At 41.5% G+C, this 27,239-nt stretch overlaps 2 protein-coding genes across 3 annotated transcripts; one reads left to right on the forward strand and one right to left on the reverse strand.

Annotated features, from left to right (window-relative positions):
• The first annotated feature begins 528 nt into the window (after positions 1–528).
• Positions 529–26,180, forward strand: LOC137962866 (eukaryotic translation initiation factor-like). 2 transcript variants are annotated; one of them, XM_068809976.1, is made up of 5 exons: positions 529–759; positions 831–999; positions 1,122–1,247; positions 25,594–25,659; positions 25,736–26,180. In XM_068809976.1, the coding sequence occupies exons 1-5, from the start codon at positions 581–583 to the stop codon at positions 25,781–25,783; spliced, it is 588 nt and encodes a 195-aa protein (XP_068666077.1). In that variant the 5' UTR covers positions 529–580; the 3' UTR covers positions 25,784–26,180. The 2 variants fall into 2 exon arrangements, with proteins under 2 accessions (XP_068666077.1, XP_068666078.1); XM_068809977.1 differs by lacking the exon at positions 25,736–26,180 and adding an exon at positions 2,497–2,553 and having other exon boundaries at positions 25,594–25,656.
• Positions 26,133–27,239, reverse strand: LOC137962867 (protein PROTON GRADIENT REGULATION 5, chloroplastic-like). Its single transcript, XM_068809978.1, has 2 exons — positions 26,860–27,239; positions 26,133–26,416 (listed from the first exon to the last, which is right to left on the reverse strand). The coding sequence occupies exons 1-2, from the start codon at positions 27,124–27,126 to the stop codon at positions 26,312–26,314; spliced, it is 372 nt and encodes a 123-aa protein (XP_068666079.1). The 5' UTR covers positions 27,127–27,239; the 3' UTR covers positions 26,133–26,311.

Below are 27,239 nucleotides of genomic sequence, written 5' to 3' on the forward strand. Positions count from 1 at the left end.
CACGAGAGAAGGGAGGGGTCGAAGCCTATAAATTCCATGGCTGACGACCCTTGTATCATTGGAGATAGCTTGTAAAGCATAGATGTGAGGGAGAGTTTTTGTAGAGTGCTGGCTTTCCACCTTGGACAACCACTCCTTGTAATATTTTTTAGCATTAATACGGAGTTACTTTCTCTCTCAATCCATTGTCTTTCTACCTTATCATTACTCGTACTCCACTTGAGAGGAAGGAGTTTGTAACGCTGATCTAAGGGGCAAGAGGCTATACTATCTTTGATGGATTGAAAGTAGGCCTTCATGGGAGTTAGAGTTCCGCTAGCCTAAGTGAGTTTAGGCTTATCTGACCTCGTGACATTGTTTATGGAAGGTTCGTGAATGACACCCAACCCCCGCTCTTATACTTGACCCGTCCGAATCGTATACTAAGGGTGGGTCACAGAATAGAACCCAACCGGCCCAAGCCCGGTAGGTTTCAGATCAATAATCGCGTGCTGCGTCTCCTCAGATCTTTACACTTTTCGGCGTCTCGAGTCTGGACTAGCCGCTCACCTGCCCCAAAGCCGTTTTGGGCGGTGACACAATGACAGATGTATCCGAATCGACAATCAGCACGGAGATGGCGGAGGCAAAACTGCCGCACCACCTCGATCGAAAATGGACGTTTTGGTACGATAACCAGTCCAAGCCAAAACAAGGCGCCGCTTGGGGAACCTCTCTTAAAAAAGTTTACGCCTTCGACACAGTCGAGGAGTTTTGGTGGTGAGAGTTGCAAATACTTTACTGTTTTGTTTAGACGATGTGGATTAGTTACTCTCTTCTGTTGCTCGCAGCTTGTACGATCAGATTTTCCGTCCGAGCAAGTTGCTGGCCAACGCCGATTTTCACTGCTTCAAAGCAGGGATTGAGCCCAAGTGGGAAGATCCGGAATGCGCAAACGGGGGAAAGTGGTCAGTAACCAGCAGTCGGAAGGCCAACCTTGATAGCATGTGGCTCGAAACGGTAATATCAACTATTTGCTGTTATATTTTTGCGTTTTTTTAGTGTATCAAGGGTACATTTTCAGGTTTCTAATTGACCATACCTAATGATAGACTTACAGTTTATTGGGTCGTATTTTGCAGTTGATGGCTTTGATTGGGGAGCAATTCGATGAAAGTGATGAGATATGTGGGATTGTTGCTAGCGTTCGTCAGAGGCAGGACAAGCTTGCCCTTTGGACTAAGGCAGCGCCGAATGAAGCTGTTCAGGTTGCTACTTCCACCCAACTGTTCAAAGTCTCTTCATTTTTATATTTATTACCACTGATCGTCCCAGATCTATCCGCTGGTCACTAAAAAATGCTAGTATTTACTCTTTTCTTGCCCAATCACATCAAGGATATCTACTGTTGTTTATGACACTGAAAACGTACACCTTTTGTTGAAACAGGCACAATAGGTCACTGTCACATTTTGCTTTCAGCTGTTATGTTTTTTAAGGTCCAGCTTTTTAATGTAAACACTGCTTGGGCTGGAGTATTCCTCATGTATTATTAAATTGGCTAGAAAGCCACTCCAATCATGCTCAATAAGTATTTGACTAGTAAATTCTCAAAAAAATAAGTATTTGACTAGTAGAAACCATTACCTCAGAATCAGAGTAAAGGTGGACGAAAGAAACTAATATGGTTTATTTATTTGTTTATTTTTATAATGATGAAATAGGGGATTCCATCAAGAAAGCTCCCGAAGGATAAAAATACAAGCTAAAGTGACAACAGATACAATGGTATAACCCTTATAGAGGCAACAAGAATAAAGCATAAAAGCACACAAGACACCAAGTAGGGAAGGAATTGCCACCAATGAGGTTTTCTTGGGAACATCCTCCCTAGCCAATGAATTAGCTATGCCACATCAAAATAAATAAATAATTAAATTAGCTATGCTACTGGCGCTCTTAGGGGTATGTAGCCAGGTAAGGGTCAAAGGTCTACAGATGTCTTCAGTTTCATCAATTAAAATTGAAAGCTCATTTCAAAAAAAAAAAATTGAAAGCGACTCCTCAACCTCATTAATGACCACTGCTCAGGTCCCGTTCTGCAGCATGGGGAGGAAAATTTACCAACAAAGACTTAAGTCCATATAGTAGGGCTGTTAAATCCACTGCCATTGATTCACAATGATCTACAGAGCAAAGAAAAGGATGTTTTTCCAAACATGTTTCAAATGACCCTCTCTGTACAGTCGGCCTCAGATTGCTCTTTGAGCTACCATTGGAATTGAGCTTTAAGCATTCATTATGAGGGTTGGTCTATGAGACAAAGCTGTTAATATCATGATTAGCAGAAATATTTACTGTCTTCCCATATGTCTAATGAGTGAGCCAGGAAGATGTGAGGTCTCCATGTATTTACTTACCCTGAATATATTACAATGCATTGTTGCCTCTATAATTCCATCAATCCAATTTTGCTTGCCCTCAAAAGTCCCGTTTAACTTTTTGACAATAATCTAGGGGGTGGCAGTGGTGGACAACATCCAAAGGTTTTTGTATTAGCGCAGCCTGTTTAGAGTAAGGTTATTATTCTTGAAATTAATATTTCTATGTATTATGTATCTCTTCGTAGTTCTGCTGGTTGAACACCTTCAGTCACCCAATTGTTATTTTTTTTCTTGTGAAGGACGAGATGGAGATTTTATTAAAAAAGATGGAGATACAAATTGCTGCCTTCACAAACTGAGGCGGCTGGCTTGAATAAGGGATATAACAGCAGAACAAACAAGAACAACTATAAAAGCTAACAGTAGTAAACAGAAAAAAGAAGATATAACAGCAGAACAAACAAGAACAACTATAAAACTAACAGTAGCAAGGAGCAAAACAAGAACTTAAGATTGAATTGCTCATGGACAAGGTGGATGCCATTAAGGAGAGCATGGGCTTCCGTGGTGAGAGAATCAACCTGACCTAGGGGGCATGGGAGAAATGATTTTTGATCATGATCCCAAAAGACCCACCAAAACCAGCAAGATCGGGTTACCCTTTGCACTACCATCAAAATTCAGCTTCACTAAGCCAAGTAAGGTGGGATCCCATGAGACTACCTTCAAACTTTTCCGAGCAAAGAGAAGCAATTTGATCACAATTTTCTCCTATGTAAGTGCTGGTGGGTTCAGAGAAATCCTTTCTGGTAAGAAGCCACGAGACAATGAGATGCTGGGGGCTTGGCCTTGTTGTTAAAGACCCAATTGTTGTGTTCTATCAATATGCTTCAGGGCAAAACAACAATCACAGTCCTCCATAATATCTTCCCATATTTATGTAAAGGGAGGTGTATTCATTGTTGAATGCTATGCAACTTGAGACACCAAATATGGTAGGTGAAAAGGCATTAAAAGGAACTGGTGGTCAATAGAGTCATCCATCTCTCTGCAAGTCTGCTAGAGGAGTTAATTATCAATGTTCTTCTCTTCTGAAGATTATCATAATTGAGGATTTTGTTTTTGACAGCACACAATCCAAAGAACAGGGTTTTAGGGGGGACCTAACAGCTTCCAAATCATGCCTACCGTAGCACATTGTTGGGTAGTAGGTGTCCCCCTTCTCTTGTCAAAGGATGAAACTTAGTGGAGCTGCCTGTGATTCCATTTCTAAATAATTATATCATCACCAACTCCAATAACATGCTGACCCTCAAGTGCTTCTGATTCCACTTCTAAATAATTATATCATCACCAACTCCAATAACATGCTGACCCTCAAGTGCTTGTCAGTAGGGTGTCGAAGCCATATTATGAATCTTTAGTGGTTTTTTTCTTCTTGTGATAGATTTCTATTTGCTACTCATACCCTCTGATCATTGTGTTTCGGCACTTCTATCTACATTTATGTTGGAAGATACAACTTATGTGTAGTCGGAATGATGTAAATTATTCTTTATTTTTGTCCCTTTTCCTCCCTTATTAGAGTAAGGGGTATTGGTGTAATTCTTGATATATCGATTGTTATAAATACATGTGAAGGGGAGGATTAGGGACGTGACTCAAACCCTAATCCTTCTTTAGGTTAAATCCAACAGACACTCCAGGTGGACACCAAGGCTAGGCCGGAAAAGAAGAAGAGAGGGGACAAACAGAGGAAGAAGGTCCATTGTTTCATATGCGAGGGAGAGCACTATGCGAGGGATTGTCCTAAAAAGAGTCTCCTCAATGCTGCTCAAACTGAAACGGACAATGGAGGAATTGAGCCTAGGATGGGCTCTCTAACCCTTCTCAATGCTGCTGTCCGTTCCAAGGAGGAGAAGGCTGCTCCACTTCCGGTAAGACCCTCAAGAGAACTTTTTATATCTCTTACACTTGCTGGACATATTGTTAAAGCAATGGTGGACACTGGCGCCACCCACAACTTCCTTTCGGAGGAGGAGGCTAGGAGCCTAAGGATACGAGGAGAGAAAGATGGGAGCAAAATGAAAGCTATAAATTCTGCTGCTCGTGAAGTCCAAGGCATTGCCAGGAATGTCCCGGTGGTGATAGGCAAGTAGGTAGGATTTCTGAATTTTACCATTGTTGGTATGGATGATTTCAAGGTGATTTTGGGAATGGAGTTTTTCACGGTTTGTAAGACTTTTGTAATGCCACATGTTAGGGTAGTGGGGATTATGGATGAGCAAAGTCCTTGTACTGTTTCTGAAGTTGAGAACAAAGATGTAACAAAAAAAGACTTAATGCTATCAGCCCTCCAGCTTAAGAAAGATCTTAAGCAGAGCTGTTCTACTTACATTGCTTCTATTTGTGCTATAGAGCAGGATGAGGCCATGCCTACCCCTAAGGAGATACAAACCATTTTGCATGAGTATAGAGACGTCATGCCTGAACAACTCCCAGCAAGGTTACCACCTAGGAGAGGGGTAGACCATCACATAGAGCTTGAGCCTGGAGCAAAAAAGCCAGCACAAGCACCATACCGAATGGCGCCCAAAAAGCTGGACGAATTACGAAGACAACTCAGCGAGTTGCTGGACGCTGGGTTCATAAAGCCAAACAAAGCACCTTATGGGGCCCTTATACTGTTTCAAACTAAGAAGGATGGAAGTATGAGACTATGCATCGATTATAGGGTGCTCAACAAGGTAACCATATAGAACAAGTACCCTATTCCCCTTATTGCTGATCTCTTTGATCAATTGAAAGAGGCTAGAGTTTTCTTCAAACTGGATTTGCGAAGTGGTTATTACCAAGTTCGGATTGCTGAAGGAGACGAGGGGAAGACTACTTGTGTAACGAGATATGGGGCTTACGAGTTCATGGTTATGCCCTTTGGCCTAACCAACGCACCAGCAACATTCAACACTCTCATGAACGAGGTATTTTCCGAATACTTTGGACAAGTTTGTCATTGTTTATTTGGATGATATTGTGGTGTACAACAAGAGTATGGAGGAGCACAAATAACATCTTCGAAAGGTGTTCAAGAAATTGAGACACAATCAACTGTATGTCAAGGAAGAGAAGTGCTCCTTTGGGTTGCAAGAGGTGTCCTTTCTTGGACATTGGATAGGTGGAGGCTGTGCGTGACTGGTCAATCCCTACCAAGGTGCGTGAGCTTAGGAGTTTCCTTGGTCTTGCAAATTATTATAGGAGGTTTATCAAAGGCTTCTCAGCTATAGTAGCCCCCTTGACCGACCTCCTCAAGAAGGACCAAAAGTGGCAATGGACGGACTCATGCCAAAGATTCCAGCGGCTGAAGGATACCATGATGGCTGAACCAGTGCTGCACCTTGCTGATTTCAGCAAGCCATTTGAGGTACATACAAATGCCTCAAACTATGCCATTGGGGGTGTGCTAGAACAGGATGGACACCTAGTCGCTTATGAGAGTAGGAAGCTCAATGAAACTGAGCAACGGTACACTGTACAAGAAAGAGAAATGACGGTGGTAGTGCATTGTTTACGTCTTTGGAGGCACTATCTTTTAGGCTCCAAATTTATTGTAAGAATTGACAATGTCGCTTCTAGCTACTTTTTTACGCAGAAAAAACTCAGTCCAAAGCAGGCCCGGTGGCAAGATTTCTTGGTCGAGTTTGACTTTGAGATGATGTACAAGGCGGGGAAGGCCAATGGTGCTGCCGACGCACTGAGCAGGAAGGTAGACGCACCTAACTCTTATGAGGAAGAGACCAGCCAGAGCTTGGCGCACATGGCGCAGCAAGCACCAGCATCATGCACGCATGCGACAGAGGAGAAGATGCGTGCGGCTGAATCCCTGCATACCGCAATAGCCGGTCTTTGCTTCACGCGCACCACGCGCACCACGCGCTGTGCGGTAGCAGCTGAACACGAAGAGGCGTGCAGCGCGAGCGTAGGCACAGAAGATATGCGCTTTGTGCAAGGCAAGCGTGCGCATGGAAGACCATCTTGGCGCAGAAACAGAAAATGGAACTTTGCGATTACAAGCCTTAGCAACAATTACACAAGTTGGTACGGCGTTGCTAGACAAGATTCGCATTGGACTTCGCCAAGACGCCTAGGCTTACAACATTGTACAAGCTGCTGCCCTGAGCGAGACGAGAAGATTCTGGCTTGACGACGGATTGCTCAAGAGCAAAGGTAATCGACTTTATGTGCCTAAGTACGATAACCTACGGCGTGACCTCTTGAGGGAATGCCATGATACCTTGTGGGCAGGACATCCAGGTCAACGAAAGACGTTGGCCTTGCTGTTTGGCCAGTATTATTGGCCAGACATGGAGAATGATGTGGAGGAGTTTGTGTGCACGTGTCTTATCTGTCAACAAGATAAGATCGAACAACGCAAGCCTAGGGGTTTGCTACAGCCCTTACCTATTCCAAAGCGGCCGTGGGAGTCTGTTTCAATGGACTTCATCTCTGGATTACATAAGAAAGATGGGCTGACGTATATCATGGTGGTGGTAGACAAATTTACGAAGTATGGTACATTCGTAGCGGTGCCAAGTGATTGTACAACAGACGGAGCAGCTAGAGCATTCATGGCACATGTGGTGAAACATTGGGGTTTGCCCACAACGATCATTAGTGATCGCAACCCCAGATTCACAGGAAAATTCTGGACCGAGTTATTCAAACTAATGGGAACATCTCTAAGTTTTTCCACTAGTTTTCATCCTCAAAGTGACGGCCAAACTGAGCGGGTAAATGCTTTGTTAGAACAGTACTTATGCTATTTTGTGATAGCAAATAAAAAAACTGGCCAGACTGGTTAGACGTGGCCCAGTTTTCATACAATTTGCAGAAATCGGAATCAACCGGGCATAGTCCTTTCGAGTTGGCGACAGGACGACAACCTTTGGTTCCCATGGGTCTCTTTCCAGACACTTCACGGAAAAGTCCAACAAATTATCAGCTGGCGAAGAGGTGGAAAGAGAAAACGGAGTTGGCATGGGTCTTATTGCATAAGGCAGCTAAAAAGATGAAGAAACATGTTGATTTGAAGAGGAGGGCGTCTTCTTTCAATATCGGTGACCAGGTCCTTCTCAAACTCAGACTTGAACAATTTCGTCACCTAATAAGCAAGAACAAAGGTCTTTTGAAGAAATATGAAGGACCCTTTCCTATCATTGAACATGTGGGCACCCTCGCCTACAAATTGCAGCTGCCGAAAAGGTTTAAGTTCCACAACGTTTTTCATGTATCAAACCTTAAACCTTATTTTGAAGACCTGGACCCGGATAGAATAGTTGACCCAAGAGCTCCCATGGATATAACTACTACCTTTGACAATAGGGTAGAGTATATTATTGCAGACCGAGAGGAACGCCAAAGGGGCAAGCTCCGAAGGACGCAATACTTGGTTAAGTGGCAGGGTCAATCGGAAAGTGAGGCAACATGGCAAGACGCTGCCGAGTTATGGCAGTTCGAAAAGGAGGTAGCCGACTATCGCCAGGGGTTGCAAACGAGGGCGTCTGCCTTATGGCGGTGGGAGTATGAGACAGAGGATGAATCCATAGTGTGGCCAGACACCAAGGCCGAAGACTGTGCAAATAGCAGCAACAACCAAGGCCCAGTGCAATGGCACGGTCTAGAGGGGCGCACACATATGGTTGGCCCGACATCAGCTGTAGCAGAAGAAGACACACTTGAGCTTGCCAAACGGATGGCCAAGCAACAAGGGGCGCAACAACCCCAGCAGCCAGCCCAGACACAAGGCAGCACGCCAACAGACACTCCAGGTGGGTCGAAATGGGGTTGTGCACGACTAGGACTCCAGGCGGATCAAAATGGGGTTGCGCGCGACCAGGACTCCAGTCGGGTTGAAATGGGGTTGCGCATGACTATGACTCCAGGCGGATCGAAATGGGGTTGCGCGCGGCAAGGACTCTAAGCGCGCGCGACTAGGACTCTAGGCGCATCTGTAGGCGCGCGCATGACCCGAACTCCAAGCGCATCCTGAGGCGCGCAAAATGGGGTTTCAAAGGCGCCCGCGCGACCAGGGCGCCTCTGACGCCAAAATTCGAATTTTTAGGATCTGGCGGTTTTCTGTGCGTTTTTAGAGATTTCTAAAGGCCAGGGGAGAGACTATAAATAGAGGGGCCTCTCCCATTGTAAGGAGGTCGAAAAATCCTTAGCATTCTTTGCTCTTCAAGTGTATAGAAAGAGTTTTTAGCCTTTGGCCTTCAAAAGTGTTTGGCTATCCTTTGTAACATTGTATTCTCAATACAAAGTTGGCTTTTCTTTTCTATATCTTTAGTCTTTCCGTTGTCCTTTTTGGCTTGCAACTTCTAGTGTGAAGTATTGGTTAGAGGATCCGAGGCTTAAGGAGGCTGATTAGTTCTTAGGAAGGACTAGGCTGCACGGGGTAGATATTCCGCTTGGCTAGACGGACTTAGCTTAAATCTAAACGCGTGACAACTGAGACGAAGGATGAAGCCATGGTGTGGCCAGACACCAAGGCCGAAGACTGTGCAAGTCCAGTGCACAATAATAGCAGCAACAGCCAAGGCCAAGTGCAATGGCACGGCCCAGAGGGGCACACACATATGGTTGGCCCGACATCAATTGTAGCAGAAGAAGACACACTTGAGCTTGCCAAACGGATGGCCAAGCAACAAGGCGCGCAACAACCCCAACAGCCAGCCCAGACATAAGGCAGCACGCCAACAGACACTCCAGGAGGGTCGAAATGGGGTTGCGCGTGACTAGGACTCCAGGCGGATCGAAATGGGGTTGCACGCGGCAAGGACTCCAAGTGCGCGCGACTAGGACTCCAGGTGCATTTGCAGGCGCGCACGCGACCAGAACTCCAGCGCATTTTGAGGCGCGCGAAGCGGGGTTGGGCCCAGGTGCATTCTGAGGCGAGCGAAATGGGGTTGCAAAGGCGCCCGCTGACCAGGGCGCCTATGTAGCCAGAATTCGAATTTTTAGGATCTGGCGGATTTTTGGGCGTTTTTAGAGATTTCTAAAGGCCAGGGGAGAGGCTATAAATAGAGGGGCTATAAATAGAGGGGCCTCTCCCATTGTAAGGAGGTTGAAAAATCCTTAGCATTCTTTGCTCTTCAAGTGTATAGAGAGAGTTTTTAGCCTTTGGCCTTCAAGAGTGTTTGGCCATCTTTTGTAACATTGTATTCTCAATACAAAGTTGATTTTTCTCTTCTATATCTTTAGTCTTTCCGTTGTCCTTTTTGGCTTGCAACTTCTAGTGTGAAGTATTGGTTGGAGGATCCGAAGCTGACTAGTTCTTGGGAAGGACTAGGCCGCACGGGGTAGATATTCCGCTTGGCTAGACGGACTTAGCCTAAATCTAATCGCGTGACAACCTAATCTTCAAACTCTCTAGCCGTCCATCAATCTGTCTCTCTTTCTCTCTTCTCCTTTCTCTCTTCTTTCTTTCTTTCAAACTCTCATCTTCCCTTGACTGATCACTTCATGTTCTTCATCATGGGATCCTAAGTCCAACATGGTATCATAGAAGTGGATTTAGGATCCCAAGGTTTATATGGTGTTTAGTGCATGTTGTTTATCAAGCTTCACGTGGAACTCTTATTAGTGAATCAAGAACTTGGTCTTTCACAAAGATAAGTTTTTCTCTCCTCATTGATTAGTTATTTTATCACTTTTCGGTTTTGAAAGATTGATTGATACATGAGCTTTCTCATCCAAATTGGATAGGAAATTGATGTTTTATAAGCTTTATGCTCTAGCCTGAGACTTCAGTGCTCAGTTTGCCTTTGATCATGCAAGTTGATAAACAGTTTTTAAGATCTCAGTTTAAGCATGGAAGTTTGAGTTTTTCTCCTTTAAAATATATATTGGATGAAGATTTGTTCTTTTTTTGCTGTATTTATGGATTATCATGATCAAAGTATGGTTGGATTCTTTGAAGATTGCTTTATGTTGATGTTTGTATGGCTTGCTCTCAAAAGAGTTTGGTGAAGGCTGTTTTCTGATTACCGAGAAGATTTTTTTATTTTTTATTTTTTGAAAGAGTTGTTAGTTCTTGCAATTTGAGTTTTTGGCCTTTCATTGGTTGTGTTACTCTCTGGGGTATCTTACCTAAATAATTTGATGAGAAAAGGTAAGATTAAGCTATGATTAAATCACAAGGTTGACATATTCCGGATAAAAATAAAGTTTCCTTCTTCTAGAACTTATCAAGGGGAAATTTTGAGAAAAGAAAGTGCTGGAATTTACCTATTTGAAGGCTACCTATATTAGATTATTGTTTGGAATTTTTTTCCTAATTTATTTAAGGAAAGAAGGAAGTAAAGATTGTGTTCCTTTATTTGCTAGTTGCGCAAGTAACAAAGAAGTAAGGTTTCCTTTTTTAGAAGATACTCGAGTTGTTCAAGATCCCTTAAGGAATCTCTTGACTTTATAATCCTTTCTTAATTAAGGAAGACTTTGATTCAATATTATATGATTTGGATTAGCACGTGGAGTGAAAATCTCCTTGATTACATGCATGATTAGGCTTTGGTTGAATTGATTGATTGATTGCCTCAGTTTGGTTTCTTCACTTCTATTGTTGGTTGGTTGATATAGTGCATTGGATATTCATTAGTGATGGCTGAAGAATATGTGAATATGGGTGGTGGTAAAAGTGACCTACTTAAAGTTACCACTATTTCTTGAGAGGCTTATTAAATTACTTAAGTTGGGCCTAATCGGTTAAGAGATTTGTCATCACTAAAGATCTCTTAGGACATTTGACTAAATCAGTTCCATCCATAGACGAGGAAGATAGTTTCTATATTAAATGGCTTAAAATTGACACACTGGTTATCAATTGGCTAATTAACAACATGGAGGAACATGTGGCAAATAATGTTGTCAACCTTGAGACCGCAAAGCAGATATGGGACACTTGTTCCAAGTTGTACTCTAGCACCGAGAATCTACAAAAATTATATGATGTTTTTAGAACATGTTTAATACAAAACAATGGGAGAACTTGCATCAGTACTTAGCTAGGTTCAAAGGGCTGACTACTTCACTGACATCTCGGTTCAAGAAAAGCAATGGGAGGCCTTAGCAGCTGCTATTTGTTTGACTAACATCAAACTATATCTAGAAGTGGCAAAATCACAACTTCTCAGCTCCTCAGCATTTCTATCATTTTATGACACCTGTGCTATGCTTCTTTGGATACCAGACCCCACTTCCACTCCTCAGACTGAGGTATCCTCTGCTATGTACTCAGGTAATAGGGGTACAAATTCTACCAACAGATAGCGAGGTAGAAATTATAGAGCTGGTTCTGGTCCTTTGAGGACTGATAATTGGATGTGCACTCACTATGGTGGATTGAATCATCTAGGAAACAAGATAAGCCAAAGTAAGCCAAACCGAGGCAATCAACAATTCAACCTTAATCATGCATGTAATAAAGGAGATTTTTACTCCACGTGCTTATCCAAATCATATAATATTGATTTCAAATCTTTCTCAATTAAGAAAGAATTATAAAAGAAAGCTTTCTCTTCTTATCTGGGTTCCTCTATTTGTGAAAATTGGAAAAACTTGGCATTGATGCACATTGGAAAAAAACCTCCGGTCATGCAAGAATGGACTCCTCCTGATCTTGGTTTTCTAAAGTTAAATTTTGACGGCTCGTCTCTTGGCAACCCTGGTATTTCTGGTTTCGGAGGAGTTATTCAGACCATTCCGGCAATCAGCTTTTCACTTATGCCGGCTCCCTTGGTATATCAGACTCTACGTCTGCTGAGTTACATAGTCTCCTCTCTAGTCTTCGTGTCTTCAAAGATAAATGCAGGGGCCCCCTCCATGTTGAAGGAGACTCCAAAGTGGTGATAGGTTGGTGTGAGAACGTGTCTTCTCCTCCGTGGAGGCATTGGGATACTTTTTAAAGAAATTTTAGAAATTACGTCATTTGTTTCTTGTTTTGGTCTCACATTCCGAGATCAGCAAATTCGGCGGCAGATGTGCTTGCCAGGTAGGGAGCTACTCTACAATCGCTGGTTGTAAGGGACATGCTCCCACAAATTTTGTAATTTTCTTCTGCTTTATTAATACATCTTCAAAAAAAAAAAAAAGAAAGAATTATAAAGGCAAGTGACATCTCAAGGGATCTTGGACAACTTAATTGATCTTCTATAGAAGGAAACTTTCCTTCTATGTTACTTGTGCCAACTATCAATACAAGATCACAATCTTTGACTTCCATCTTTCCTTAAATAATTTAGGAAAGAAATTAGGGTTTCTAGAGAATAATCTAATATAGGAAGCCTTTAAATAGATAAACCACAACACTTTTCTTTTTTCCAACTTTCCTCTCAGCTAGCTCTAGAAGAAGGAAACTTTCCTTCTATACAAAGAGCACCAACTTTGTGATTAAATCACAACTTAATCTTACATTTTCTCCTCGATTTTTTAAGATTAGACAATCTAGAGAATAACACTACAAATGGAATGTCAAAAAACTGTTGCAAAGACCAGCACCATTTCAGAAAAAAATTTCTCCTCTCGGTAATTAGAAAACAGTCTTCACTGAGCTTTTTTTAGAGATCAAACATACAAAAATCAACATAAACTAGTCTTCAATGAATGCAATCATGATTTGATCATGACAATCCACTTATACAGCAAAAGGACGAGCAAATCTTCATCCAACATATACTTTTCAAGGAGAAAAAGTTGAACTTCTATGCTTAAACCAAGCATTTAACATTTTGTTTATCAACTTGCATGATTCAAAGCAAACCGAGCATAAGAAATCTTGCATAAGACGTAACATTGATCTTCTATCTAGATTAGACGAGAAAAATCAATCAGTAAACATCTTGCCAAGATCAAGACATCATAAAAAAATATCTCATGAAAGGAAGAGAAACAAAAAAAAAATCTTATCTTTTCATTGCTGAGCCTTTACTTCACCAACAAAACCACATGAAGCTTGATAAAACTCACTTAATTACCACCTTAATGTCGGGATTCTAAATCCATTGCTTTGATACCATGTTGAGTTTAGGATCCCATGATGAAGAACGTGGATTGATCAGTCAAGAGAAGATGAGAGGCCGAAGGGAAGAAAGAAGAGAGAAAAAAAGATAAGGGAGAAGAGAGAAAAGAGAGAAAGAGTGAGAGACGGCTAGAGAGTTTGTGAAGGGGGGAAGAAGGATTAGGGTTTGAGTCATGTCCCTAATCCTCCCCCTCAACATGTATTTATTATGAACAAGTTGGAGTTGCTTGCAACCAATATGGGGGAAGAATCTCATGCTGAAGAGAAGCATCAAGCATCAACAACACTTCCATCAATCTCATCCTAGATCTTCAAATGACATCTAGAGGGCTCCAACTTGTAGGAGGTACACTCACTATGGAAACTCTTGATGAGATTATCACCACTGTCGTCTGAAGAATTCCGCTTGTTAGTAGAGTTTAAGTATTTCAAGCGTTGTCAAACCCTTGTCGACATATTAGCAAAGGACCCTTTCTCTACTTTCTTGATGTAAATGATTATATATTCTTAGTGTGAAAATGTAAAATAAGATGATATAAAGGGAGAAATTGAAAAAGAAAAGAGGGAAGAAGAAGAGGGGAAGTGAGACTTCTTGAGACGAGTCTCATTGGCGGTCGTGCTTGACCCCCTCTTCTATTTGAGGGTTAGTCAAAGTACAAAAAAGCCCTTATATATTTAAGAACACTTTTAACCTTTATATCTTTCAATGTACATAATCAAAATATATGAAACTAAGCTTGATGACATAATTAAACATGTAGAACATGATAATGTAGACTTCCGAAATATCTGCTAATGTGAAAAGACCAAAGTTTCCCATAGTGGCTTTTTTAAAACTCCCTCAAGCTGGCGATATTTGTCCATAAGGCCCTGTTTATTGCAGAATATCACAAACTTGTGTTTACCCAAAATTTTAGTAAACATATCTCCAATTTGATCACCGGACCGAACATAGGGAGTGCCTACTTCTTTCCCTATTATTGCATCCCGAATAAAATGACAATCTACTTTAATGTGTTTAGTCATTTCATGAAAAATTGGATTCCCCATAGTAAGTATAGCTGCTTAATTGTCATAGTACATAGTTATAGGTTCATCTTGATGAAGATCCAACTCTCAGACTATAGATCTTCTACATTAATTCACTGACAGCATGAGCCATTGCTCTATACTTAGCCTCAACACTGGATTGAGCTACAATATTTTGTTTCTTGCTTTTCCAACTTATCAAATTTTCTTCTAGAGACAATATCTTATGGCAGATTTTCTATCCAGTTTAGAACCTACATGGTCTGCATCTGAAAAAAGTTTTTATCTTCAAGTGATTATGATGCTTAAAGAAGATATCATTTCCAGGTAACCCTTCCAAATATCTCAAGATTCTCTGTGCAACTTCCAAATGGGTTTTGTTTCAACATTCCATGAATTGACTAACTATGCTGACGACAAAAGAGATGTCATGCACGTAACAATAACATATATGAGTCTACCAACTAGTCGGTGGTATATCGTCTTATCACTAGGTTCAACACTCTAATCATCATGAAGATCATGTCCAACTTCCATTGGAATTTCAATTGGCTCGGCACTTAGTAGTCCATACTCTTGCAACATATTTGTGACATACTACCTCTATGTCGGCACAAGACCTACCTTGTTTCTCACCACTTCAATCCCCATAAAATATTTCAGAGAACCAAAGTCTTTAGTCTGAAAATGTTTTGCCAAATGTGTTTTTACTTCCTCTATACCCGTCACATGACTGGCAAACAATATGATATCATCCACATATACTAACAATACTACAATACCAGATGGCCGCTTCAGAACAAAAAGCGAATAATCATAGTGACTTCTAGAAAATCCAATGGATATGGCAACTTGGCAGAATTTCTCAAACCACGCACACGGCTCTGTGTGAGACCATATGTAGCTTTCTTGAGCTTGTAAACTTTATTAACCTCCCCTTGAGCAACATACCTTGAAGGTTGCTCCATATAAACTTTCTCTTCTAGATCACCATACAAGAAAACATTTTTAATGTCAAGATGACACAGTGACCACTCCTAGTTCGCAACAATAGAAACCAAGAGGACAATCTAGAAATTGGAGAAAAGGTCTAGCCTTGTATATCTCATAGATCCATCGATCTTATATTTCATTGCATACACCCATCTGCATCCTACAATAGTAACACTTGGGGGCAGATCACACAATTGCCATATCCCCATATCCACAATGCTTCCATTCCAACATCTATGGCCTGCTTCCAATGTGGGAAGCAGAGAACAACCTGCACTGAAAAACAGATAGAGCAAGGGGACAAAGACAAAACAAACTTTGTACCAGTCAGACAATGAATTGAAGGAAACAAAATTTGACAACAGATAACGAGTATCTTTTCGAACACCCTTCCGAAGAGCAATAGGAAGATGTAAATCACTTACCTTAGGACTTGCGGACAAAGTGGTTTCATGGTCCCATGTGAGAGAGGGAACTGTAGTTTGAGGTGAAGGCACGTGTCGCCAATGATATACTTGCAGTGGTTTCTCAACAGTAACACTAGGTGAAGGTCTTGGACTATCTTCCATAGGTGTTAGAACAACTAAATCTGCACCCATAGTGGAGGACTGAATCACATCTATAGTGGAGGATGCAAAGAAGGGAGTATCCTAAACAAATGTTACATCAACAAATACAAATGTTTACTTCTTAAAGGGGCAAACATATTTGTATCCTTTTGTGTACGAAATGTCCCTGGAAAATACACTTTATTGCATGAGGTGGCAATTTATCTCAAGTTGGACTAAACATGTGCAAAACAAACGCAATCAAATACACATGGAGATAATGGGAATAATAGAACAAAAGGTAGTAAAATCTTTATGGGAATTTTACCCCCAAGAACAAAAGAACGCATCTTGTTGATGAAAAAACATGCAATAAGGACTGCATCACCCCAATACGACTTAGGCACATTTATATGAAATAACATTGTATGTGCCATATCCAACAAATGATGATTTTTACGTTCAGCTGCTCCATTTTGTTGTGGAGTAAACACACAAGATGATTGATGAATAGTCCTTTGGCTCTGACAAAAGATATCAAATTTCTAGTTCATGAATTCCTACCTATTATCAGTATGAAGTACATGAATAGAAGTGACAAACTGATTTTTTATTTTATTGTTAAAGTTTTGAAATACATTGAACACCTCAGATTTCTCATAAAGGAGATACACGTAAGTACATCTACTGAAATCATCAATGAATGAAAAGAATACTTATAGCCAAATAAACTAGTTATAGGATAAGGACTCCAAACATCAAAATGAACAATGTCAAATTACTGATTGCTCATGTGATTAGATACAAGAAATATTGTCTTGTGATGCTTGCCCAATTGACACGATCACACTAAAATGAAAGATTGTAAGGAAGTGCAGGAAAAACTTGAACCAATTTTGCCTGAGATGGATGACCTAACTGTAAATTGCCATTGTAGAGGTGAGACTACAGAGTGTAAAGCATGTAGTGTTGTACCTAGTGTGTGGCTCTCCAAATAATACAATACACCCTCTCATGTGCGGAACCAATTGTCCTCTTTGTTACGAGATCCTAAAAAACATAGTGGATAGGATAAAAAAATTACGAACTATTCATTGATTTTATCAACTCACTAATAGACAACAACAAAGGGGATACTTGGGAACGATTTGAGGAGATATAAATGATGTAGGAGCAACCGTACCAACTCCTTGAACCGATGAAACAAAACCATTACTTAAGGTAACATGTTTAATATCAAATGACTCTTTTAAATCTGAAAATAAATATGACATACCAGACATATGAGTTGTAGCTCATGAGTCAAGAACCTAGGTGGATGATGCACATGAAGAGTAGACATACTTAAACTAGCCAAAGTGGCTGTAGGAGCAGAAGTCTGAGCTATAGATGCTATGGAAGAAGCAGTTGAGAGTTATGCCAAGCCATACATTGCACTAGTTGCTGTAGTAGTTGGTGTATTTCATCACATGACCTTCGTGTAACAGTGCTTACCATCTCAATAGGAGTTTCACTACTATCACGAATGATCAAGTTTGCCAATACTGGTTACCAAACTTGATCTGACACTTTTTTGAGAAATGGTTTGTCCTACCATAATGATTACATTTTCTCTCAAATTTGCCATCTCCTTGGCCTCAACCTCGACTAGATCCATCTCTACCTCTACTTCTATTGACACTGTTACGACCTCTAGAAGATTCTGTAAAACTAGAGGTATTAAGTGCAAATACATCCGTCATCTTAACTCCTTTAGCACCCTGGGTATCACAGTAGTTTTAGTATGCATGATTTTGTTGAATGTGGTAGATAAGGTAGGCACATCATTTGAAGCAAGTAAATGTGCCTTTACTACATCAAATTCAGAAACCAGGCCATCAAGGAATTTAACAACCAACAGCTGGTTCTGCTGTTTTCTTAATCCCGTTCATTTGTAGTGAATGGATGATAAACATTTATATCCTGCTATACCCGTAGAAATTCATTGTATTATTCTGTATCAGGTTTGTTACCTCTTTTGAGATCAAATAAATTTGTATATAATTCATATTCTCGAGATAGGTTGCTCTTTTTTTGCATACAATGATTATAGGGACACCTACATCTCCTTTGAGGTTTTGCAGTTCATGATTTGATTCCTCAACTTAGAATCAACATTGTTTACAATCCCCGTCATAACTTAGCAGTCTTTTGCCTCCCAATCATCATTCATAGGTATAGGAGGACCATTTTTTATATAGATGAACTTTTGCTTGGCCTTTAAATACATTCGTAGAGACTGACCAACTAAGATAATTCTGCCCTGATTTGGAATCAACACTGTTTAGGATCCATGTCAAAACTTGGCAGTCTTTTGCCTTCCAATCATCATTCATAGGTACAAGAGGATCATCTGTGATATATTTGGAAGAAGAGGGGAAGAGAGGCTTCTTGAGAAGAGTCTCGCTAGCACGACCCCCTCTTCTATTTACTAAGTGAGGCTTAGTCAAAATACAAAAATGCCCTTCAATACTTCAAACACTTAAACCCTTATGTCTCCCAGTATACATTGTCAAAATATATGAAACTAAGCCTACAAACATAATTAAACATGTAGAACAAGATAATATAGACTTCAGAAATATCTGTTAATGTGAAAATATCAAAATACCCCTTAGTGACTTTTCTGATACTTTGTGATTAAAACTAATGACTATTTCAGGAAAAACATTATGGGTATCATCGATGACAAAGTGATTCTAAGTATTTTTTTTATACTTGCAAGGATTACATCCTTTAAAATAAAATACACGTAGTTATATCTAGATCTAAAAAATACAAGTCCATTGTAAGCCCCCACTATGACCTTTGACATGTTGAAAAAGTGCTCCTAGTGCTCAGTTAGGGAATCAGTTCTGTTTGGACTGTCAAGGATAATTTGCATGAAGAGCACCTAGGTTTGAAATATGAAATGATTTTGAAATCGATAATGTATCTGGGCATATTTGATTGAGTTCTGTACCACCCATGCTTGCTTGCTGATGTTTGCCCGAATGTAGTCCACTCTATGCAATCTTAAGTGATAGTGGGTCATCATAGACTTTCTGTAAATTGTTAGGCTTCATACTTCTGTTAAATGTCTTAATCAAATCTTAGTCCAGTATTGATAGGGCCATACTTGAATGCAGCATTTGAGTCTTGTCTTTCAAATTGTTTTTGAGATATTGAAATTTCATTAAAGGCAAAGCTAGAGAAACAAACAACTAAGGCAAATAGGGGCCCAAAACAATTGAGGGATTGGAGGGCAATTCTGTGTCTAGCAAAAGAGTCGGCCACAAAGTTGGCTGATTGAGGTACATGAAACCTGGATTGCATAGGGTGGACTATGTTCTGGCAAACATTAGCAAAAAGATGTTCTATATTGCATTCCCCCTTCTCCTTAAATTATCTATAGTTAGAATCTTGCCCAGTCGTTCACCTCAAAGGAAGAAGTGCATCTTGGGGAGCCCTGAGAGATTCTGTTGATGACAATGGCGGCATGCACTCGGCTTGTCTACCCTTGAGGGTTGCATAGGCCAAAGAAACTAAGAATTCACCATTGTCCTCATAGGTCTAAATGAGTTTATCTTCTGAGGAATCACGTAGCCGCACACTTTGGAGAGCATAAATGAGTCTGCAAATCTCCTCAGCCTCAACATCCTTCATCAACCCTCTCCAGAACTAAAGATCCCAATTAGTACTACTTCCATATGCCCTTCTAGAGTAGGCCACCGAAACACACTAGTTTCCTGCTAGATTGTTAGAGCTGTGGTAAAGAAGACATGAGGGGAGTATTATCAATCTATCTGTCCTTCCAAAATTGGATACTTTGGCCATTTGCTGTGTATTGATGAATAACCGTAGAAAACACAGGTTGTGTGTGTGTGTGTGTATTGGGGGGGGGGGGGGGGGGGGATCCCCTCTTCTGCTAGCTACTCCCTCCTCAAGGTACAATTTGTGGTTTCTTCAAAGGATGCAGAGGCATCAAACAAGGTGATCCCCTCTCCCCCTTGTTGTTTGACTACCGATATCCGGGAATTAGATGTCCTGCTCCTCCAATTCGTAGATGATACTATTTGCTTTTCTGGTGGCTCTATAGAGCAGCTTAGAAGATTAAGGCCCTCCTAAGACAATAGATCAGCTACCAAAAATCTTCCACCATCACATTGCACATTGTTGAGACCGATCTATATGCTTAGGTGCACTTCATGGGTTGTTCTATCCTAGTTCTACCAGCCACTTATCTAGGTCTGCCTGTATTTGATAAGAGGCTTGATAAAGAGCTCTGGACTCGGGTTACTAAGAAGATGGAAGCTCACCTATCAACGAGGAAAGGGAAACGTCTCTCGAAGCTAGGAAGCCTTACACTCTTGCCTTGTGGGGCTTCCACACTACTTCATGTCCTTTATCCCTTGACCAGCCTCCATTAGAAATCACATCAAGAGTCTTAAGAAGATCCTTTGGCCCAAGTACACCCTGTTAATTAGAGGGTTGTTTTCATGCCAAATTTATGGGAGGTCTGGAAGTTTGCTCTATAAAAGAGATGAATCTAGGCTCATCAGTTCAAATGGTTTTGGTAGTTCAACACCCTTTCGAGGCTCATGTGTAGCGAGTTGTTGCGGTAAATTAAATTGGAGGTCCAACTCCAAACCCCATCGAGTCCTTAATGTGATCCAACTGGTTCCAATTGACACGGTCAAAGGCTTTCTCAAGGTCAAACTTGAGCATGATTTTCAGCTTTTTCGATTCTCAGCTTTTTTGCCTTTTTGAAGTAATCGAAGATTTCATGTGCAGTAATTGTTGAGTCCATAATGCACCGTCCCTTAATGATGGCACTCTGGTTGTCATGAATTACCATAGGGAGGATCACCTTGAGCTGACAAGCAAGGAGACAAGCGATTATCTTGTACATGCTGGATACAAGGCTAATTGGATGAAGGTTCGAAGGATGTTCAATGTTGTCCTTCTTTGGAATCAGAGTAATGAACAAAGTGCCCATGTAGTTGCACCTGATGCCATTGTAGTAGAAGCTCTTCACCATACCCAGGTACCCGGCTTCAGAATTGGCCAGAACCTTTTGTAGAATTCACTATTAAGTCCATCAATCTCTAGAGCATGATCAAGGGAAAGGCCTAGTACAGCGTGTTCAATCTCCTTCTCCAAGAAGGGGAGCTCAAGTAGATCAGCAAGAGGAGCAGAGGCGTGGGAAATAAACGCCTGAAATGATTGCCCGAACAGCACATTCCTCCTTGTACATATCTAAGAAAGAACTCAACAATTCGTTTAGTAATACGAGACGTACCCAAAGCTATCTCATCATTAATGCATAATGAGCTAACTTGGTTAGGTCTACGTTGGGCTGTGACAACTGTGTGAAAGAATTTGGTATTGCCAACCCTCGGCTAACCATGTGAACCTCGCCAACTACTTCCATTAAGTGCGTTCACAATGAGCAATTTCTTGGAACTAGGTAGAAAGTACAATTATATTAGAGAGTTCAGTGGGGAGGGATCATTATTCTTCAATGGCATCGGGGGCTGCTATTTGAGGGAGCAAGGAGTTCTTGCAGGCCGAAGTGGCAGCACAATGACTCATAGACCAGTGTTTGATTCTTGATTTTAGGTCTCTGAGCTTGATAGGCAATTTCCAATCAGCAGTTCTGCCATTAGAGTGCTCACTCCACCACACTTCTACCAAGCTGTCAAAAACCTTCTCCAACAGCCAAGCGTTCTCAAAGCGAAAGGGAGAAGATCCCCACCTTCCAACTTGGTGTCAGCTGAATGGGCCAGTGCTCTGAGTTGCCTTTGTTATGACTTGATTGTCAACATCTTGGTAGAGCTGGAGCCACCCAAAGGTAGCAAGAAACTGATCTAATTTCGAGAGGGTAGGGGTGCGCTGTCCAATGCTCCAGGTATTCCTTACCTAAGAGAGCAATTTCTTCAAGCTTGCAGCTAGCTATGAAATCAGCAAATCCATGCATGGATGAAGGTAATTCTGGGAGCCAGAAGGGACTTTTCACTGCAGTATAGGATGGCATTGAAGTCACCGGCAAGGAGCCACAGGAGGGTCCAGTTCTGGGTGAGACAGAAGCTCATCCCGGAAGGTAGCCCGTTGCCTGTACCGGATTGGGCCATGCACCCACAAGGCTCCAGCTGCATCCAGTGCAATGATCCATCAACTTCAGACCAATTAAAATATCCCCCGAGACAACATCAGTACATCAGTCACATTACTCTCCCTCATCACAAAGACACCACACGAGTGCCAACTGTGCTGACCACTTTCCGTTCCTAGGAGGAGCAATTCCAAAAGTCATGCATAATGGAGCTGAGCATATATTGCATCTTGGTTTCTTGGAGGATGATGAGTTGGGACTTGTGAGAGTGAAGCAAGGTATGAATACAGGCCCTCTTCCTCTAGGATCTATTTCCTCTGACATTCCAACAGATGATAATCATTATTCTCCATCTCTTGGTTTTCTGACTTCTTTAATCTCTTTCACCCTAGAACTTTCCTTTGTATACTACACCATAACCTGAGCGACATCCATCATCTGAGACCAGTTTTCATCGTTGTACTTGGCTTCTCAGTCTGCAGGGCTTCGACCAGCTTTGATTATCTTGCACCAGGCAGAGGAATGCACAGCCTGCCCATGTCACAGTCAATTGGATGTGGCTGGTTGGCATGGAAGAAGATTTGTTGTTTGTGCCTTCAGTTTCGTAAGAGGGTAAGGAAAGAGGGTGACTGTTGTTCATGGCATTCCAGATTTGGCATGGGAGGGCTAGGTGGATGATGCTGGAAGAGGGAGATTGGATATGGAAATGGAGATGGGGTGGTTGGTCCTCTGTATAGGAATTTCCATTTCAGTGATAAGCTCTGGGTACCAGTTGTCAAGAGAAGCCTCAAACTAGGATAGGTTCTGATGTCCTTTGGTCAGGGCCATCTCCTGGCGTTGTGTTGAAGGGGTAGTTATAGCATTAATAGAAGCTGCTGCAGGACCAGATTCAGCATTGGTGCATAGGTTGGGGCTCATTGTGTGTGTTTTTGGTCCGAGAGATAGGGGTTTGACAAGTGGCAAGGATGGGGTGATGGAGTCTCGCTCAAAGGGAGACATGGGTATTTGAGTGAGGGGATTAGGTGGGTTGATTGGTCACAGATATCAGTGAGGCCCTATTGGACTGGGGATGAATGAAGTGTCTCCATCAAGATGATAGGGAAGGGGTCAAGGTAACAGATCTTGGCCACTGGAGAGGGCGGAATCAGTGCCTAAATATTCTGGTCTGGCCAGTATGGTCGATGTTAGTGCTGTCTCCTGATTTTGAATTTGAATATGCAACAAGTCCAATGGTGGAAGATGCAGCATCCAGGTCTGAGTGGCTGCCTAAGTTGCCTTTGGCTAGCTGAGTGGGATCGCTTCAAAGCTGAGAGGGGAGCGAGTTACTGGTCTCTTGACACTTGACTTGTCGTTACCCTTGCTTTCTCTTCTGGCCATGTCCGGCAGGCTATTGCCAAATTCTTCAAAGAGGATGTGAACCCAGAAAACCTCTCTCCCAACATCGAACTTGTTCACATGGGGTCCAGTTTACACTTCCAAAATGATAATGAAGGCTCTGGCCAAAATCAAGCATGCTCATGTTAAAAGTGATAGCGTCGTGCTTAATTAGTCTTGCGAATGTGCGTGCTATCTGGTTGATAACAGACTTTTACCTGAGTTCTGCTGGGATGCCATGGATACGAATCCATTGACTGCAGCGTTCCTCAATGTCTGCATGGGTCCAGTCTCGGATACCTGTGAGGGGGCCATGAGGGGGAAGATCCACTTTTAATACCAGGGCTTTGTCTTTGGCACTTGCAAGCTAGATTAGCCAATTCTTGCCTCCCGAGGAGCGTTTAGGCTCCTGTGATAAAGTGCAGTGAGCAGAGATCCAATGGCTGATGTCTGCACCAGAGGTCCCCGCAGAAGAGACACTCACAACTAAACCCAGAGCCATCTTCTCCCGGCCATCAGCTAGGGTCTACGGGTGTAAGGTGGAGCAACAGTAGGGGGGTAAAAGCTCGATCAAGTGAGAGCCCTGCGTTCTAGGATGTAGATTATCTCCATTGTGGCATTGTAGATTCCCACTCACTATGGTACTATAAAGCAGAGAAGTAAAACTGTTGCCTGTCCAGAGCTCGCTGGTCTTGAATCCCTGACCAGTGAAGGCATTTTGCAGTTGCTTGATGAAACTCTTACCAGCAGCCTTGAGGATGCTAATAAAAGACCTTTTATTCCTATTTTGAATTGTAACACAAATGATTGCTCCGAGTTGATTTTGCCTTTCCTCAATGCTCAACTGAGTTCTCCTGTGCCGGGAGTGCTCGTTCTTTCCATTGTCTTCTCCATCCTTATTTGTGCACTTTCACCTTCTTTTTTGAACTAGTTGCCAACCTGCTGTCGCATCACTGTCACTACTCACTGAGTCATTGTGCTGTGATCTATAACTCAAAGTTCTCAGCCTCGACCTCGCCTCTGTCCTCACCACCATCACCAGATCTTCGTCCACCATCTCTCCCTTCATCTCACCTTCGATCTCATTCCCTCCTATGCTCCCTTCTCCTTTCTGGCTTGCCTTCCATTCAAACGTTGTATTCTCTTTCAGATTGTTACCATGCAAGAGTTGTTCTGTTGATCATATGAGTGGAGCTGATAATACATGTGCCTTGTTATGCATATTAGGTAGAGCATGGAGAGTGGCCTCATAATCTGTGCCACATTTGAAGCATGATGTTCATCTATAATATTGAGCAAAAGTTTGCAGTAGGTGTCAAGTGCAAAGTTAATAATTGAAACAACTGTGGCTAACCTTAAGAACTAAAAAAGATGTTTTAAAAATCTCTCATTGCCAATATCTTTTATCTCCGTTTGGTACTAATTTTTTGAAGCCATGCTTCTCTTTCCGTCAAGCCCATTATCATTATCATTCCCAAGCTTCTGCTGCTCAACTATGTTTAAGCTGCCACTATGAATCAGTTCCTATCATATACCACTTTCATATTGGACTAAATTTTTTGTAGCCTTTCCTCAACTTTAATCATTTCATTTTTTGTTCTTCCCTATTTCTTGTGGGCTCATATCTTAATAAAAGTTGTGGTTATGTTTTTACAGTGGTTATTATCTTAGTACTTACCAAAAACTCTTTTGGTAGGAGTTGCTATTCTATATAACCTTTTCAGAAACTGAAAGAACTATTCTTAAATATTGTAGGAAACCTTGTGTGAAGATTTGATAATGTCAAAACGTTGAAAACAAATTTATTACTAGATTATTTTTTAAATCTTTCATTACAATTTGTGCATGGTGCTTCTTATATGTTTCTTCGAGCATGGTGCTTCCCCATTTCTGGCTTGGTAATCAATGTCAATCCCCTGACACCGACCCTGCTTTACTAAGCTTGTCGACGACTGCTTGTATTGATTTGCATCTGTTTGCTGTAGTTAGGCAAGTTATGGAATTTTGTCGTTCAACTATTATTAACTATATCTGGGTACTTGTTGTATGCATTTTGATACATCTATGCTACAAATATTGCAGATAAGCATTGGAAGAAAGTGGAAGGAGATCATTGATGTCACTGATAAGATCACATACACATTCCATGTAAGTCTTTTATTGGGAAGTTTCATCTTTTGATCCTACTGTTGCAGTGCAATATTAACTTGATTGTATGTTGCAGGATGATTCGAAGAGGGAAAAGCTAACTAGAAGTCGATACACAGTTTGAGCCATCTTTCTTGGCACTGTTTACTTGCATATTAACAAGTAACAGGAGATGGATTCTGGTGGGGAGCTGTATTCGAGCAACTTTGTCTTGCTAAAAATAGCTTCTATCGTTTGAGAGCTTTATTTTTTTCTTTCATGTTACCTGCACAGCTCAAAATGGGATAAGACCAGTGTCAGCTGGTCCAAATTTGTTGTATCAGAATCACTTACAACCTATTAGTAATTGATTTTCATTTCTGAGCATGTATGGACCTCATCCAGCATGTGAAAGCAGTCCACCTGGTTTTGTAACTGATTTGGTATTCCTGTTAGCTACAGAATTGATATTATAAACAGTTTAGAATTTTTTTTTTTGCATTTTGATTGGAATGAAGTAATAGAATCTTGATTACTGATGAGGTTATGGCTTCACCTTTATACTCTATCTATATACATACGGTTTTCAGTTGAATCATTAACAGATTAGGACTCGGAACCAAAGACTTGCTTGAGTTGGGAATCCCCAAGCCAATAGTGATATTTTTCTTCATCACGCCAGAAATCCAAGACGCTCACCATTCTTTTTCGCCAGTCGAATCAACCCTTGCCTTTGTTTCCCATCAGCACCAATCGTCTTACAGAATTCCGTAATCACCTGAAGTTTGATACAATGATCCATCAAGAGCAAACAGAAAAAGGAAACTTCTCGACATGAACGAGAGACTTTGCGAAACACCCAACGACTCTGGAACTGATATGGCTGAAAGGCCACCAGTAGATTATGATGGACGCCTATTGGAGTACATATTCCTATAAGATGTGGGAAAAAAAATCGAAATAATACAGACAATATATTTTCGTTCATTCGAGTAAGAAGCCTCATTTTTGTAAATTCCCAGTTCTAAATAAACCAACAGAAAATATAGCTCTAAGCTGACACATTGAGTAAAAAAATCCATGAATCGTCGGTTATCGGTCCTTTTTTGTAGCAAATTGAATATTTACCGGACACTCAAATTATTCAAAAGGTCGAAACCAAAAAGAGAGAGATCCTAAACGGATAAAAAACAGATGGAGCAGTGAGCAACAAACATATACCTGCGAATGCAAAGCGATGGCTTTGCCTCTGAACTGATTGAAGCGCTTCTTCCCAATTATGTTACGGGTGAGGACGACCAATGGTGCGAACAATCCTTTCCCTTCGTTAACATTCTTCATCACGGGATTGGCGCGAGTGGACTTCCCGACTCGGACAGACGTCGGAACCGACATCGCCAGCATGGCCCGGCCTTCCCCGCCGAAGGACGTGGCCCAACTTCCACCAAAAGAAGAAGAGAGGCCCGAAGCAGAAATTGATGTGGCCATTGAGGGTACGGGGAAGCACACTCTCTCCCAATGCTACACGCTCTTCTTCTTCTTCTTCTTCTTTCTTCTTTCTTCTTGTCCTTCTACGCTGATTGTTTCCGCTGTGGGAGGGA

The sequence above is a fragment of the Aristolochia californica genome, unplaced genomic scaffold, assembly GCF_029961685.1.
Source record: "Aristolochia californica isolate CCGP_79_NKW_82.1479 unplaced genomic scaffold, dmAriCali1.0.hap1 SCAF_4, whole genome shotgun sequence".
Classification (NCBI taxonomy): Eukaryota; Viridiplantae; Streptophyta; class Magnoliopsida; order Piperales; family Aristolochiaceae; genus Aristolochia; species Aristolochia californica.